This window comes from Cnephaeus nilssonii, assembly GCF_951640355.1.
Source record: "Cnephaeus nilssonii genome assembly, chromosome: 1".
Classification (NCBI taxonomy): domain Eukaryota; kingdom Metazoa; phylum Chordata; class Mammalia; order Chiroptera; family Vespertilionidae; genus Cnephaeus; species Cnephaeus nilssonii.
In genome coordinates, this window is record NC_137072.1 from 93,940,033 (window position 1) to 93,957,749 (window position 17,717).

At 37.7% G+C, this 17,717-nt stretch overlaps 1 protein-coding gene across 3 annotated transcripts in view; it reads left to right on the plus strand.

Moving 5' to 3' along the window:
* PDS5A (PDS5 cohesin associated factor A) overlaps window positions 1-17,717 on the plus strand; it is a 98,942-nt gene that overhangs the window by 68,716 nt on the left and 12,509 nt on the right. For all 3 annotated transcript variants that reach the window (XM_079769100.1, XM_079769101.1, XM_079769102.1), the window contains exons 20-28: window positions 1,569-1,692; window positions 2,535-2,693; window positions 5,581-5,649; window positions 7,192-7,328; window positions 11,425-11,548; window positions 11,692-11,896; window positions 12,367-12,481; window positions 16,075-16,207; window positions 16,745-16,864. In XM_079769100.1, the coding sequence (XP_079625226.1) occupies window positions 1,569-1,692; window positions 2,535-2,693; window positions 5,581-5,649; window positions 7,192-7,328; window positions 11,425-11,548; window positions 11,692-11,896; window positions 12,367-12,481; window positions 16,075-16,207; window positions 16,745-16,864 (1,186 nt within the window). The remainder of the gene's footprint in view (window positions 1-1,568; window positions 1,693-2,534; window positions 2,694-5,580; window positions 5,650-7,191; window positions 7,329-11,424; window positions 11,549-11,691; window positions 11,897-12,366; window positions 12,482-16,074; window positions 16,208-16,744; window positions 16,865-17,717) is intronic.

Below are 17,717 nucleotides of genomic sequence, written 5' to 3' on the forward strand. Positions count from 1 at the left end.
TTATTTTGTGAGGGAAAGACTTAAGCAGTACTCTATCAAAGAGGCTCTGTGGGCATAGAAATCCCTCTTCCAAACTTGCATGGAGAGAAAAATGTGGCATATTCAGATCAAATCAGACCTATAGTGACTCGCATATGTTCCCATTTTGTTGTTGAGTCTAGCCTCCCATTACCATAAGAGGACCCTTTGTCACCACTGTATTTAATACCACTGACCTTATAATCTATAAAATAGGATGATTGCATTACATTTAATTATGACAAGTATCTTTCCTTAAATTTCTATTTTTCCTTATAGATTTTCTAATTAGAAAAATACTTTGTTCTAATTAGAACATTGTATTGTAAATGTTCATTGTAAAAAGCTGAAACTTTAAAAAATATAAAGAACAAGCCACTATTAACATTTTTTATGAAATGTTTTATCTACTTGATGTGTATGTCTATTTTTTATAGGTTGATACACACATGCTTCTTTCTTCATTCCGCTTGTTTCCCATATCATCAACATTCAATACTTTAAGACTAATATGCATTTCCACATCCTATATAATAAAAGCCTAATATGCTAAGTGTCCGGTTGTTTGGTCATACGTTAAGCCAATCAAAGCATAATATGCTAATGATATGCTAAGGCTGCTCAACCGCTTGCTATGACGTGCACTAACCACGAGGAGGCAGTCAGCCAGTCAACGAGTTGCTATGATGTGCACTTACCACCAGGGGGCAGACACTCTGACCTGTAGGTTAGCTTGTTGCTGGGGTCTAGCCAATGAGCACGCCCTGGAGCCCTCCCATGGTTCCTTCCCAGCTGGCCAACCTCCTGCATCCTTCCCCAGCCCCAATTGTGCACCGGTGGGGTCCCTTGGCCTAGCCTGTGCCCTCTCGCAATCCGGGACCCCTCAGGGGATGTTGGAGACCCAGTTTTGGCCCGATCCTGCAGGCCAAGCCGAGGGACCTCATTGGTGCACAAATTTGTGCACTGGGCATCTAGTTGTCCTATAAAAAGATTTCTTAATTTTGATCTTCATTGTCAGTATGGAGGTTAAGTATAGGGATTTTTGGAGCAGAAATGCTTATCTTCAAATCCCAACTCTACCATTTCCTAACTCTGTTACCTTAAGAAGCTTAAATAATACTTTTGTGCACTGGTTTTTTTCACCTGTTTATTTACTGAAATAAATAATCCTCTTTGAGTGATTTGAGGATTAGTCCATGTAAAAATACTTAGTATCATAATTGGCATCAAGTACTCAATCATTGTTAGATATTTTTATTACTCTTCTACCAAAATATATATATATATATGTCTGTGTCGTTGCATACTTTCTTTCACTGGTATGATAATTTCAGCTTTTTGATAAAATTTGGTCTTTTGCTACTTGTATTCCTTGAATCATACTTCGGAACTGAGAAGGAACTTTGGATCTTTCTATAAATCTGGTAGTTTTTAAGATAGACAGTATATATCCAAATAGTTATGGAAGAGAACATAGTAGGTAACCAAAACAACTACTTGTAGCTTATGGGATTTTGTGTGTTTTTTAACTATGATATTATTTTTTACAGGACTTTAATTCCTATTTTACATCAGAAAGCAAAGAGAGGTACTCCACACCAAGCAAAACAGGCTGTTCACTGTATACATGCCATATTCACAAATAAAGAAGTCCAGCTTGCACAGATTTTTGAGGTATATATAATATGTAGGGTGTCTTTATGTTGATTTTTATTTTTATGGTCTGTGAAGGTAGGTCTTTTGTTTGTTGTGGGGTTTTTTTGTTGTTTTTTAGGTGTGTTTTTTTATCCCACCCTAGAATATAAATTCCATTGGAGCAGGGACTCTCTCTGTTTATTCAGCAATATATTGCCAGCCTTTAGGTCAGATTATATATTTAAATACTACATATGGAAGGGTGTTTGTATGTTTGTGTTAGGACATTTTACTTAATTGGGTCAGTGATCCATTTAATCCTCAAAAACTATTAGTTAGATGACTTTGAACCACCAAGTTAAAAGTACCTGACACCCCTACCTGAAAATTGGTCCTGTTGGCCTTTCCATATGTATGATTCTTGGCCTGGTTCCATTACTAGAACGGTATTCCTATTACCATAAAATTGGATTAATAATATGAACAGAACCCAGTGATGTCTGGTTTTTTATGATTCATGGTCATTTAAAATGCTTCTACAGGATAAAAAATCCACTAACATAACAAAACTATTCTTGTACATGGCTCAAAAATAATGCTGATTTGATGATACAGAAATGTTCTTGTTTTCACTCCTACCTTTAATTGCGCTTTATTTTTTCTAATATCTATTTTCTACATTCTTCATACTTGTTAAATTTTAGTAGGTGAAATAAGAGTCAAGTGTCTGATATGGCTGAAGTTACTTTTGATCATATCATTTAGAACAGATTTGTTTGAGCATGATAAATTCAGGAGGACTTGGGAACATTTACTCTTTCTGTAGAATGTCTAGCTGTTTACAAAACAAACTGGTAATTTTGACTGTTTTATTTTTATAGCCACTCAGTAGGAGTCTGAATGCTGATGTACCAGAACAACTTATAACTCCATTAGTTTCATTGGGCCACATTTCTATGTTAGCACCAGATCAATTTGCTTCCCCAATGAAATCTGTAGTAGCAAATTTTATTGTGAAAGACCTGCTAATGAATGACAGGGTAAGTTTCTCATTTAATTAAATTTAGAATCATGAGATTAAGACTATTCTCTATCTACATCTTATCACAGAGTAAACATTTCTGCTTCTTTAGTTATAATTCTTTTTAAATTATTGTATGCTTTCCCTCCTTATTTATTTACTTAATTTCCAAATGACATTCTGACTTCTGTTTAGCTATTACTAGATATTAACATTTAAGAAAGAAAAAATGAGCCAGCTGGTTTGGCTCAGCGGATAGAGCGTTGGCCTGAGGACTGAAGTCCCAGGTTTGATTCCAGTCAAGGGCACATGCCCATGTTGTAGACCCCACCCCCAGTGGGTGGCATGCAGGAGGCAGCTGATCAATGGTTCTCTCTCATCATTGATGTTTCTGTCTCTCTCTCCCTCTCCCTTCCCCTCTGAAATCAATAAAAAATAATATTTAAAAAAAAGAAAGAAAAAATGAGAACGTGAGATGGATAAATTATGATGTAAAATATATAAGTCAAATGACAATTTATTTGAGTGCCAGAATTTTGTTTTATTAAACATTGTTAAAAAATGGAATTGAATTTGACTAGCATTTTGAAATATAATTACATTGCACTTTGGCCCTAGATTTATGTATTCTATTTTAGTTAATAAATTGTGTGTGTGTGTGTGTGCACGCACATGCTAATTTATTAGCTCTCAGTTGGAGTCCAAACACACCTCTGATTAAGAATCTCTACTTTAGTCGGGTGGGAGGGGTTCAATCAGGGAAAAAGGAGACATAATGTAAAACTTTAGACAATAAATAAATAAATTTTTTTAAAACCTCTATTAAATGTACCTAAATTAAAAAGTTATTTAATTGATTTTAGAGCTAGAGGAAGAGAAGAGAGGGAGAGAAACATCGATTTGTTGCTCTACTTATTCATACACTTATTGGTTGCTTTTTGTATGTACCCTGACCAGGATCAAACCCACAACCTTGGCATATGAGGATAAGACTCTAACCAACTGAGCTAACCAGACAGCGCTAAAGAGTTATTTAATAAAGACAAACCAGTCTTATCTGCTGGATCATTGTGGGTGCCTTTCAGTTCAGTGCTGACTTCCACATGGTCCAGTGGTCTTCAAGTCCTCAATTTCTGAGCTTAGGTAGAAAGATACTTGGCAGTGCAACTCTCTCCTCTTTTCCCTTCCCCCATTTGGATGTAATAGACAAGGATGGAAGAGCATGGCCAAAGTCTCATTCCTATTCCACATTCTTGTGCTGTTTTTTGAACTGTTGCTAGATGTAGCTGGCAACAAATGTGAAATTTAAGGCACCTCTTAGATGATGACTTAATTGTTGATGGATCCTAATTTAAAATGACTCTTTTTGTGTGATAAAATATACATAAAATAACTTTGCCATTTTTACCATTAAATATACAGTTTGCCTATGCTATATTCACCCATTCTTATTCTTTTTGTTGGATGTTTTTGTTTTGATTCATTTTAAAAGACAAACAAGTTTAATCATATATATATATATATATATATATATATATATATATATATACTAGTACATGGGAGATAGGAAAGCCAAGTAACTCTTCCAAAATGGCCCAAACTACCAGCTAAAATATGCACCCCCATTGTTGTGTAACCATCACTACTATCTACTTCCAGAACTTATCATCTCAGACGGAAACTGTATTCACTAACCAATGACTTCCCATTGCCTCCAACCCCTGGTAAACTCTGTTCTACTTGCTGGCTCTATGAATTTGCCTTTTCTACATACCTCTTATCATACAGTATTGGTTCTTTTGTGTCTGGCTTATTTCATTGAGTATAATGCTTTCAAGGTTGTGTTATACTGTAGTATGTATCAGAACTTCATTTTATGCTAGAATAATAATCCATTGTGTGTGTAGCCTACATATTGTTTATTCATCTATTGATAGACACTTGGATTTTTTTCTACCTTTTGATTATTATGAATAATGCTGATATGAACATTTGAGTCCCTGTTTTCAGATCTTTGGGGTATATACCTAGGAGTGGAATTTCTGAGTCATATAGTCATTCTATGTGAAACTTTTTGAGGGATCACCAGACTGTTTCCCACAGTAGCTCTATATTCCCACCAGCAATGCACAAGGCTTCCAATTCCAATACATCATTGCAACACTATTCTTTTCTGGGTGTTTTTTTTTTTTTTATAATAGCCATACAAGAAGCATTATCTTGTGGTTTTGATTTATATTTCCCTAATGACTGATGATGTTGGGGATTTTTTTTTTTTTATGTGCATTTTGGCCATTTAAATATTTTCTTCGGATTTTCAGAGTCCTTTGCCCACCTTAATTGAATTGTTTGTCCTCATTGTTGAGTTTGTAAGAATTCTTTATATAACCTGAATATTAAACCTTTGTCAGATATTCGCTAAATCCAAGATCATAAAGATTTCCCCTATATCTTCTTGAGAGTTTTATAGTTTTCTAGCTCTTAAATTAGATCTTTGATCCATTTCAAGTTCATATTTTATATGATACGTGGTAACAGTTCAGCTTTATTCTTTTGCCTGTGGATATCTAGTGCCATTTGTTGAAGAGACTCTTCTTTCCTTAATAATTGATCTTAGCACCCTTAAAATAATCAGTTAAACATATATATTTGAGGGTTTTCTGGTTTCTCTATTTCATTTCATTGGTCTAAATGGTTATACTTAACGTCATTACCAATCACATTATCTTGATTACTATAGATCTCTAGTAAGCTTCAAAATCAGGAAGTTTGAATTCTTCAACTTTGTTCTTTTCTAAGCTATTCTTGATGACTTTCCTATAGCACTGCATTGTTCAGCATGAAAAATTTAATGAGCAAAACTTTAAAATTTTTTCTAAAAATTAAATTTATTCAATTGACTATAGTCAACAGGTGAGAAGAATGGAAAATTGTGGTCTCCAGATGAAGAGGTTTCCCCAGAAGTACTAGCAAAGGTAAATTTGTGTAGGTCTTGATAACTTTTATGTTGAAATAATAAACATTCATAGATAACCTTTTTTTAACCTAATAGTTAAGAATCAGTTTCAAATGAGTTGCTTTATTTTTAAATCAAAAGTTGTGTGTTTCTCAAAGAAACCATAGTTTTCACTGAGTTATTTATATATAGACTAGAGGCCCGGTACACAAAATTTGTGCATGGGAGGGGAGAGGGTTCCCTCAGCCCAGCCTGCACCCTCTCACAATCCTGGACCACTGGCTCCTAACCACTCACCTGCCTGTCTGCCTGATCACTCCTAACTGCCTCTACCTGCTGGCCTGATCACCCCTCACTGCCCCCACCCCCCCGCCCGCAGGCCTGGTCGCCCCTAACTGCCCCCCTGCCGACCTGATCACCCCTAACCGCCTCTGCCAGAAGGCCCCCAACTGCCACACACCCCTCCCCCCCCCCCCCCCCCCCCGCCTCTGCCTGGTCACCCCACACAGCCTGGTTAGTTGTCGTTCGGTTGTGATGGTCACTTAGGCTTTTATTTAGATAGATAATATATCTGCATCTTATGTAGACCTTCCTGCCAGCTAAAACATTTTCAGTGAGGCTATTTTTACTCAAGTGACTGTTTGCAGAATGTTGATGCTCAAAATCTAGATCTCAGATCTAGCCTCACCACCACTATCTACTTACCTATAAGCATATTAATATTAACTTAGCAAAAACAGGTGGCTGTCATCGAATTGGTAACTTTCAGTAGATGTAAATTGTACCTCATAAAGCTAATTTTTAAAGTGGTAGTGTTGGGATTTAAAACAAGACTTCTTCATTATCACTTTCCTTGATAATCTGATTTACCTTGTGTAACTTCAGAGTCATTATATAGTCCATCAGTTCCTTTTTCCAGGTTGTCAACAAATATATAAAATAACACCTAGATCCTTTAGCTAGTGCTTTCACATATGTTGGTAGCAATCTTTTGAGTATAAGCTTCCAAGTAATTATGACCACAAATGTAATCTCCTAGTGTTGGTTGGGTTTTTTTTTTACCAGAATGTTAAATGAGATTGAATTAGACTTGATGGTTTCATCAAAATAGTTTTTCAGTACTACAAAGAATATTAGTCTAAATAGTAATAGTTATTTTTAATCACTATAATTGGCATAGTTTAAATAGTTATTTTAAACAATATATTTTCACATACTTTGAAAACACTGGGCAAGTGTTAGGGTGTGAAAGGCCTGAGTTCAGGAGCCACACCTTGGACAAGTTATCTGTCATAATAATGTCTCAGTTGTCTTACTCTGGAGATAATACTTCCCTCATAGAGTTGCTTGGAGATTAAATAAGTTAATACATTTACAGCCCTAGGAAAAGTGCCAGATTAAATGGAATAAATATTAGTCCTTATTGTTATTATTCTGCAGACTTATTTAATAAAACATGTCTGCGGGCAATTAAGTAAGCTCACTTATCTAATTAAATTAATTTTCCATTTAATTGGAATTTTAGGTTGCTTTCTTTTTTTAGCATGTTAATATTTTATAGGTACAGGCAATTAAACTTCTGGTAAGGTGGCTGTTGGGTATGAAAAACAACCAGTCTAAATCTGCCAATTCAACTCTTCGGTTATTATCAGCGATGTTGGTTAGTGAGGGTGACCTGACAGAGCAGAAGAGGATCAGGTGAGATTTTTCTTCGTTTTTAATTTTTTTAGCTCAAAATGTTGGTAGAGCTTACATAGGAATTATTTACCTAATTAATATTGAATGTTGTAATTGCACCATGTACTTTGGAATCAATTTTCATGTACTCATTTGGGTTTTACATCTCAATAGTGATGTTATATTTTTCTTCACTCCTAAAGACTAAACTCTTCCCAATAAATTTTTAGTCATTATCATTGTAGAAATGTTACAGTTAGCATCAGCATTTGTTTAACTAATCAATTATCTCTTGAATACTACTCTTTGCAAAACACTATGAAAAACATTGCAGGCCCTAACGGGTTTGGCTCAGTGGATAGATCGTCGGCCTGCGGACTCAGGTCCCAGGTTCGATTCCGGTCAAGGGCATGTATGTACCTTGGTTGCAAGCACATACCCAGTAGGGAGTGTGCAGGAGGCAGCTCATCAATGTTTCTAACTCTCTATCCCTCTCCCTTCCTCTCTGTAAAAAATCAATAAAATATATTTTTTAGAAAAAAGAAAAACTTTGCAGCAAAAACAGGTAAGATTCAGTTCTTTCCTTCAAGGAACTTACTTTGTATAGTATAGTGATTTAAAAAGTGGAGTGACTTGGTAAAACGAAAGGAATAAAAATTTCAGTGTAGGTTCAAAAAGAAGAAGAGTTGCAGCATCCTAGTGGATTGCAGAAGACTACAAGGTCCTCCAAATGCAAAATAAATGTTTTTATTTCTACACATTTTTGCTCTTCAAATCTGTGAAATTACCATCTCTACTTTCTGTTCTTTCTAAGATGAAAATAAAACCCAAAGTTTTTATGATCCTAGCTCATTTCAAATTCTTGATGTACTAGATTTCAAAAGCACTAACAGAAATAACAAGAATCCTACTTGTGATGCATCCTCCTTTAAAACTGGTGTTAGAGGACAGGTTTTATTATTCATTTATGCATACAGTATGTATTGAGCACTCTCATATCAGGTACTGCTATGCTTTTTAAACATACAAAAATCTCTCCCTCCAAGGAATATGCATTCTGGTGGAAGAGATAGGAAATGAGCAATTACAGTAGAGATGCTGAATGTTTTGATAAACTGAAGAAAACCATGAAAAATTATTTTTATCATAGAACAAGCCAAGGGCAGCTTTGTATGAACAGATTGAAGATTAGAGCTGAGTTAGGAATAATGAGAAGTTTCAAATTTAGGGAAACTATGTACCGTGCATGGCAAAGGCTTAATAAAAGGAGCTTTTACAAATCAATGATAAATAGGCAGGATCCCCAGAAGCCTATGTACCAGTTTACCTTTAAAAATGTTTAACATACCCTAGCCGATTTGGCTCAGTGGATAGAGCGTCAGCCTGTGGACTGGAGGGGTCCAGGTTTGATTCCGGTCAAGGGCACGTGCCTGGGTTGCGGGCTTGATCCCCAATATGGGGTATGCAGAAGGCAACCAATCCGTGATTCTCTCTCATCATTAATATTTCTCTCTCTCTCTCCCTCTCCCTTTCTCTCTGAAATCAATAAAAATATGTGTGTTTTTTAAATGTTTAACATCACTAAGTACGATTCAAACTTAAGTGATACATCTTGCCTGTTAGATCAGCAAAAGTATATATTTATTGATTTCAAGGGGCAGGGGAGAGAGATAGAAACATCAATATGAGAATCATTGATCAGCTGCCTCCTGCATGCCCCCTACTGGGGATCAAGCCTGCAACCCTGGCTGTGCCCTGACCCAAATCGAACCGTGACCTATATATAGGTCAATGCTCAACCACTGAGCCATGCCAGCTGGGCAAAAATATATATTTATATTTTTAAAGGAATAGTTCCATGGGATCGGGGAAATGAATTCCCTCATTATTCCAGTAAATATATATTGGCACAGTCTTGGCAGGACAGTTTGGCATTTTTTGTCTAGATCCTTAAAAATGTTATCCTTTGACTCTATTTTTACATTCATGAAATAATAAAAGAATTATGCTCTTTACAGCATTTTTTGTTATCACAAAAAGGTGAGTGGTTAATTATGGAACATAAATATCATGCAATATAGGTAGATTATAATTTGATATTACATACCTATGGTATAATTTAGGCTGTAGAATCAGAAACTTAATACAATTATATAATCTGTTTACTAACTATGAACTTACATCACTTTTCTAAGCCTTAATTTCTTCATCTTATGGAATGAAAATTAAATGAGATCAAGCCTGTGAATTGTTTCTCTTGCTGCCTCAGAAGCCATCTAAGGGTCCCTCATTGTTACCAGTGCTCACTTTGTTTTGTTTTAAATATATTTTTATTGATTTCAGCAAGGAATGGAGAGGGAGAGGGAGAGCTAGAAACATCAATGATCAGAGAGAATCCTTGATCGGCTGCCTCCTGCACGCCCCCTACTGGGGATCAAGGCCGCAAACCGAACATGTGCCCTTGACCAGAATCGAACTCGGGACCTTCTGGTCCACAGGCCAGTGCTCTTATCCACTGAACCAAACCAGCTAGGGTGCCAGTGCTCACTTTGACAGTCCTGTTACCCAAGAGTGCCATGCTTTCTCCTCTTGTATGCTAAACCAGCGGTCATCAACTGGTGGTCTGTGAGGTCCAGAAGGTTGGCGACTGCTATGCTAAATAATAGTCCCTTATGGATTCTGACCAGATTTTCACATTTCCTACAGTCTTCACAGCCATGCTATGTTTCGCATAGAAGTTGAAGTGAGAAGATCGTCCTTTCATCCCATTCAGTGTCACTTTTTACTATTTAGGATCGGGAGTAGGGAACCTTTTTTCTGACAAGGGCCATTTAGATATTTATAGCATCATTCACAAGCAATACAAAGTTATCAATTTCATGAACTCACACCTAATACCTTGGCAGGGCCAGACCAAATGATTTTGCAGGCCAGACGTTCCCAACCCTGATTTAGGTGATAAAAAGTCCACTGGGTGAGAGTGCATGGACCTCCCAGTTTCCCTTTTAAAACTGATGGTGCAAAAGGAAGTCTCCTCGGAGATTAGTACTTGAGATAGACTGGTTCTCATCCCCATAGCCTTTCCTTTAAATTTTGTTGTTAATCCTCACCCGAGGATATTTTTCCCAGTGATTTTTTTTTTTTCCCCCAGAGAGGAAGGAAGAGGGGGAGAGAGAGAGAAACATCAATGATGAGAGAGGATCATTTTGATCGGCTGCCTCCTGCATGCCCCCTACTGGGGATTGAGCCTGCAACCCAGGCATGTGCCCTTGACCGGGCATGTGCCTTGGGACCCTTCAGTCCACAGGCCCGGCGCTCTATCCACTGAGCCAAACCGTCTAGGCCCAGTGATTTTTAGAGAAAGTGGAAGGGAGCAAAAGAAAGAGAGAGAAACATAGATGTGAGAGAGAAACATCGATCAGTTGCCTCTCACATGCACCTGACAGGCCAGGTATCAAACCTGCAAATCAGGTACGTGCCCTTGACTGGGAATCAAACCCTCAACCCTTTGGTGCTTGGGCCAGTCAATGTTCTAGCCTCTGGGCCATGCCAGCCAGGGAGGTATCCTTTCCTTTTAGATATTTGTCTGATACCTCCCCTTTTCTGGTACAAATCATTTCCTGATTTCTAGCTCTTCATTTCATCAGACAATAGGCTTAAGCTAGAATTCTATTAAACGTGTGTATACAAGCCTGTGCATTTAAAAATTGTTGGAAATATATTTTAATTAATAGGTGATTTTAATTTGGTGGTTTTAAAATCAGATTTTCTACAATGAACGTGTATTTCTCTTAAAATGAGAAATATAGTTCCTAATGTTCTTCCGAGAGCTGCAGTTAGTGTGGTTGTGATCGTAAGCAGAGTTTATTGGCTGTGGTGGAGGATCAAAGCTACATAACTAAAAATGAAGGCATATAAATTTATTATCAGATAGTCACTATGATTCGAGCATTTTTACCTGTATTGAATTCAAGGATTCAAAGTAGCTTTCCCATATTTGTACATTGTCATTTTAAGCATAAATTGTGCTGAATATCTTAATACTCAAAAAAGGGATCAAAGTATTTTTATGAATGATAATGGTTATAGGAAATGTTTATTTCTTTTTTGTTTATAGTAAATCTGATATGTCTCGCTTGCGATTAGCTGCTGGTAGTGCCATAATGAAGCTTGCTCAGGAACCTTGTTACCATGAAATTATAACCCCAGAACAGTTTCAGCTCTGTGCACTTGTTATTAATGTAAGTAATCTTATTTTTGTCAGTTACTTAGCCTTCCAAGTTAAATACATAGAAAGTATTCTATGGATATAGATCCATTTACAGTATGTATATGTGCACAAAAGAGATTGTATTTAAGTATTTTTGGTTTTGTGCTGCTGTAGGATGAGTGCTACCAAGTAAGGCAGATATTTGCTCAGAAACTGCATAAGGCCCTTGTGAAGTTACTTCTTCCATTGGAGTATATGGCAATCTTTGCCTTATGTGCCAAAGATCCTGTGAAGGAGAGAAGAGCACATGCACGACAATGTTTACTAAAAAATATCAGTATACGCAGGGAGTACATTAAACAGAACCCTATGGCTACTGGTAAGTCACTTTGAAAGTTTCTGGTGTGCAAGTATATCCTGTCAGTATGTCATTGGGGGAGTACTTTATATATTTCTATTGTAATTTATAATAACACTGATTTTTATAGAATGCTCTCTTCGCAATTATGATGTACCTAAAATCTAAAGTTCTGGTTTCTGAGTCCTCTATAGTGCATGATACTGTTTGAGGAAACTGCATTTTTCTTATGGGGTCAGCAGTATGGCTCAATTAGAACACTTTGCTCAAATGTCAGTGAGTAAAGAATTATTCTAGCTTTGCCAGGGACCCTCTATATCATCTAATTTATTCTTTGGTTTTATAACATTTAAAATAGAAATAAAAGTATTTTAGTATTGGATTTATGTTGCCTGTAATGTAGAATAACTGAGAGGGAAAATGGAAACTGAAGTAGAGGGATTTTAGAAAAGCTACCTTTACTGTTGTTAATAATAATGTTTTTACTTTAGAGAAATTATTATCACTGTTGCCTGAATATGTAGTTCCATACATGATTCACCTGCTAGCCCATGATCCAGATTTTACAAGATCACAAGATGTTGATCAGCTTCGTGATATTAAAGAGTAAGTCATGTTGATTTTCACGAATTCTTAAAATTATTTTTACTTTTTAAAAAATGCTTAATTTTTTCTCTTACTATTCCCATTAGAATAAAAACCCTTTTATGTTTTGTTATATTTGCTGTTTATATTAATACATGATTCAGTTACTTAGTTTGACAACTTAGAAAGCCATGTAGTAAAAATCTCTCTCCTTTAAATGATCTTTACTTTTAACCTCAAAAGATAATGCCTAAAAATAGGCATGAGCATACAAAATATTCTATGGCAAGAGTGGGGTAATACAAAATTAGATTTGTTACCCCAGGCACATATTTGTCTCTAGAGGAAAGACAGGCAAGTCACGATTACAAAGCACTGGTTCCGAGAGTATTCTTTATGTGAACTGGAATTTGGTGTGTGGTGCAGTGTGAACAAGTGAGAGAGGGCCTAGGATTGTCTGCAAATGGCCTCAAAGAAACTTTAAAGCGATACTTACTTTCTTTTTCTTTTCCATTGCTGGCTTTTGCTTTGTACTCTTCGTTTTTTTAATCCTCACCTGAGGATATGTTTATTGGTTTTAGAGAGGGGAAGGGAGAGGGAAAGAAACATCAATGTGAGAGAGATATATCTGTCGGTTGCCTCTCATATGCATCCTGACCGAGGATGGAAGCCGAAACCTAGGTGTGTCCCCTGACTGGGAATCGAACCCGAGACCTTTCAGAATACAGGACAACACTCTAACCATCTGAGCCACACCAGTCAGGGCTAGAAGAAGTCTTTTTCTTTTCTTCCCTCCCCCCCCCCCCCCCCCCCCCAGAGAGGAAGGGAGAGGGAGAGAAATAGAAACTTCAGAGATGAGAGAGAATCATTCATTGATTGGCTGCCTCCTGCACGCCCCACACTGGGGGTATATGCCCTGACCGGGAATCAAACTGTGAACTCCTGGTTCATAGGTCAACACTCAACCACTGAGCCACACTGGCTGAGCTAGAATGAGTCTTTTTTTTTTTTAATAAATCTTTATTGTTCAGATTATTACAGGTCTTCCTCTTCCCCGCCCCCCCGATAGCTCCCCTCCACCTGATTCCCCACCCCACCCCATGCCCTTACCCCCCGCCACTGTCTTCATCCATAGGTGTACGATTTTTGTCCAATCTCTTCCTGCACCCCTCAGGCCCCCTTCCCCCTGATAATTGTCCATCCCCTCTCTTTCTATGTCCCTGATTCTATTATATTCACCAGTCCATTCTATTCTTCAGATTTTTTATTCACTTGATTTTTAGATTCACTTGTTGGTAGGTATGTATTTGATGTCTTTTTGTTGTTCATAATTTTTACCTTTACCTTTTTTTTCTTCTTCCTCTTCTTAAAGAATACCCTCAACATTTCATGTAATCCTCGTTTGGTGGTGATGAACTCCTTTAGCTTTTCTTGTCTGTGAAGCTCTTAGTCTGACCTTCAATTCTGAATGATAGCTTTGCTGGGTAGAGTAATCTTGGTTGTAGGTTCTTGCTGTTCATCACTTTGAATATTTCTTGCCACTCCCGTTGAGAAATCAGCTGACAGTCGTATGGGTACTCCCTTGTAGGTAACTAACTTTTTTTCTCTTGCTGCTTTCAAGATTCTCTCTTTGTCTTTTGCCCTTGGCATTTTAATTATGATGTGTCTTGGTGTGGTCCTCTTTGGATTCCTCTTGTTTGGGGTTCTGTGCGCTTCCTGAACTTGTAAGTCTATTTCTTTCACCAGGTGGGGGAAGTTTTCTGTCATTATTTCTTCAAATAGGTTTTCAGTATCTTGCTCTCTCTCTTCTTCTGGCACCCCAAAAATTCAGATGTTGGTACGCTTAAAGCCGTCCCAGAGGCTCCTTATGCTATCCTCACACTTTTAGATTCTTCTTTCCGCCTCTCTGGTTGGGTGTTTTTTGCTTCCTCATATTCCAGATCTTTGGTTAGACTCTTCGGGTACAGTGGTCTACAGTTGAGTTTCTGTATATTCTTCATTTCAGACAGTGTATGCATAATTTCTGACTGGTCCTTTTCCTTTTTTATTTTATTTTTTTGGTATTCTCATTAAGGTCCTTGAAGGTCTCTTCAAGTTTCTCAGCGGTTTTTAGATTCTTGAGTAACCTTATAAATGTGATTCTGAACACTGTGTCGTCCATTAGTTTACTTTCCTCCATCTCTTCTATTCGTGACATACTTCAGTGTCTCTGCATTTTGGCTGCCTCCCTGTGTTGATGGAGTGGCTTTGTGTGGTCAGTGACCTATAGGGGCCGGTAGCTCAGCTTCCCCAATCACCCTAGGTGGTCGCTCTTGGTACACCCCTTTGTGGGCTGAGTGGAAAGTCTTGGTGTAGTTAAAAGCCTTGATTGCTGTTGGTACACTGGGAGGAATTAGCCTCCAGGCCAATTGGTTGTGAGGACCTGCTGTGTCTACTATAATAGAAGCACTGCTGCGCTGGAGACACGCTTGTGGTACAGGGCTTGTTTGAGTGGGGCTTTGGTGCTCACTGAGTCCGCCTCCCGAATGTGTCACTTATGGATGTGAGGAGTTGAAATCTGGTGCCTCACACTGACCACTAGGTGCATTGGCTTCTGAATCTCCAATGGGGTGCAGTTCAGCTGCTGTCTGAGGCCACCCTGCAGGAGCTACAGCAAGAACTGCTGTCCTCTCCTCCCTGCTTGGAGCTTGGAGGCCTTGGAGCTATCTGTACCGGGTTGCAAGTTTACTAGTTTAAACTGCAATAGAGAAGGCCATTCATATGCAAAAGCCTCTGCTAGGAGCTTGGGTGTGTTTGTAGATTGTGCGGGGCGGAGTCTCAGGGCGTCACTAGGCTAGGGCGTGGCAAACAGCAATGACTGGCAATGAGCCGCTTCCGACCGCGTCCCCGCCGTCTCGCGCCCTGGCGCAGCCAACAATTCTACCTCCACGCAGCTCTGCTAGTAAGCCACCCTCACTCCGACCCAATGGCAGACAGCCCAGTCTCTCCCCAGAAACTGGATTTCAGAGAGATTGGGGGCTTGTCTCTCTTCGGATTGAAGAAAGCAACGCCTGCCTCCAGCTGGGCTTCGCCGCCAGCTCGTATCACCCGTGCGCTCCCCTATACCTCAGTTTTTCAGCGTTTGTGCCCTGATTGCACCCATCTCTTTCAGTCTAGTTGTAGAAGTTCCGCTCAGCCAGCTTTCCTGTGGTTCAGGGTGATAGACATTCTGTCTTTTAGTTGTAGTTTTGGCAATTGTTGTGGACGGCAGCAGCCCAGATGTTTATCTACGCCGCCATCTTGGATCTCCTAGAATGAGTCTTTATGTGCCTCATGAAACTCATATTTTCTCACATTAGCTGCCTTCATTTTTAATATTTTGGTGATTTAATTTTCCATTTGAATTTAATATTAATAGGATATTTCTATTAATCATTAGGGTTTTCTTTATATTTTACTTTTTTATTTAAATTCTTTATTGTTTAAAGTATTACTTAAGTCTCCTTTTCCCCCCATTGTATATTTTGCTCTTATTCTATTCAAGTATCAGAACTTTCCAAAAAGATATTTAATCCATTTAAGCAGAAACACCTACATGTAGTCTGTGTAATAGGTGAATAATGTTTACCATTTAGGTGCCTATGGTTCATGCTTGAAGTTTTAATGACAAAGAATGAAAACAATAGCCATGCCTTTATGAAGAAGATGGCAGAGAACATCAAGTTAACAAAAGATGCCCAGTCTCCAGATGAATCCAAGACAAATGAAGTAAGATATGTTGGTCCAGTAAGATGTCACAGGAAAAAATATTTTTGCCCTTGTCCCACTTGTTTTTGCTATTAATTAACACATTGATTACAGAATGTTTGTACAAATATATATTTATAGTCAGTTTTTATTGTTTTGTTACTGTTGAATTCTATTATTTGAGGCCTGTTTATTACTCTGAAAAGACATTAGAACTTCTCCAGAGCAAGGAGATGAGAGCTAATAAATTTTACAACTGTACTGTCTCACAAACTTTTAGTGAGATTTACAAACAAGTATATCTTATTTTTTTCTGTTTTCTTTGGTTTGTTTGCTCTTGTTTAATGCATACTTGGCATTCATGTTAAATGAGTTTTTTTGTTTAACAGGAGGCTACATAAGAATAAATGTCAAATACAAATGTGAAATGTTCAAGAAATAAATAATAACCACACATTCTTCTTTTGATTCCATTTTATGCATTGGGTAGAATTGGTTCTTGTAATTATTTTGCACTACTGAAAGCTATATATGACCTTTCTTTTTTTTTCTCCCTAGAAACTTTATACTGTATGTGATGTGGCTCTGTGTGTTATAAATAGTAAAAGTGCTTTGTGCAATGCAGACTCACCAAAGGATCCAGTACTTCCAATGAAATTTTTTACACAACCTGAAAAGGTAATTTTCTTTTCCTTCATTTTTCTACCACACTAACTGATTTAATATTCAGTTACCATCAACCCTAGTGACAAATATTTGATTGTCTTGACTGTAGAGTAAAAAAAATACCTCTGTGAGTTTATGAAGAAATGGGGGCTTGTCTTCCAGAGCCCTGAACAGTATCATTCTCACCTTACAGAGTAGGAGGGTACAAATCCTGCTCGGTGGTAGTGTTCTTAAGTGAGCTTTCTGGATGTTTCTAGTATGTAATGTTTGACACAGTGTAATACATTTATTTCATATACTGTATATATATATATATATGAAATAAAGAGTTAGAATTAATGGAATTAATTACAAAACTACAACTAAAAGACAGAATTGGTCTTGATAATTGATAGACCTGGATTCTAATCAACCACTTTTTTAAATATATTTTTATTGATTTCAGAGAGGAAGAGAGAGATAGAAACATCAATGATGAGAGAGAATCATTGATTGGCTGCCTTCTGCACGCCCCCTATGGGGGATCAAGCCTGCAACTCAACCCAGGCATGTGCCCTTGACCAAGAATCTAACCTGGGACCCCTCAGTCCACAGGATGATGCTCTATCTGCTGAGCCAAAACAGCTAGGGCAATACATAGTACATTTATTCTGCTATCAGCAAATTAAGTTTTTCGTGTAAATAAGTTTTCCAGCTAACTCAATCTCCTTTACGTTTCTCTAGTTAACTTTTTTTTTTTTTTAATATATTTTTATTGACTTCAGAGATGAAGGGAGAGGGAGAAAGAGAGAGAAACATCCACAATGAGAATCATCAGTCGGCTGCCTCCTGCACGCCCCCTACTGGGAATTGAACCAGCAACCGG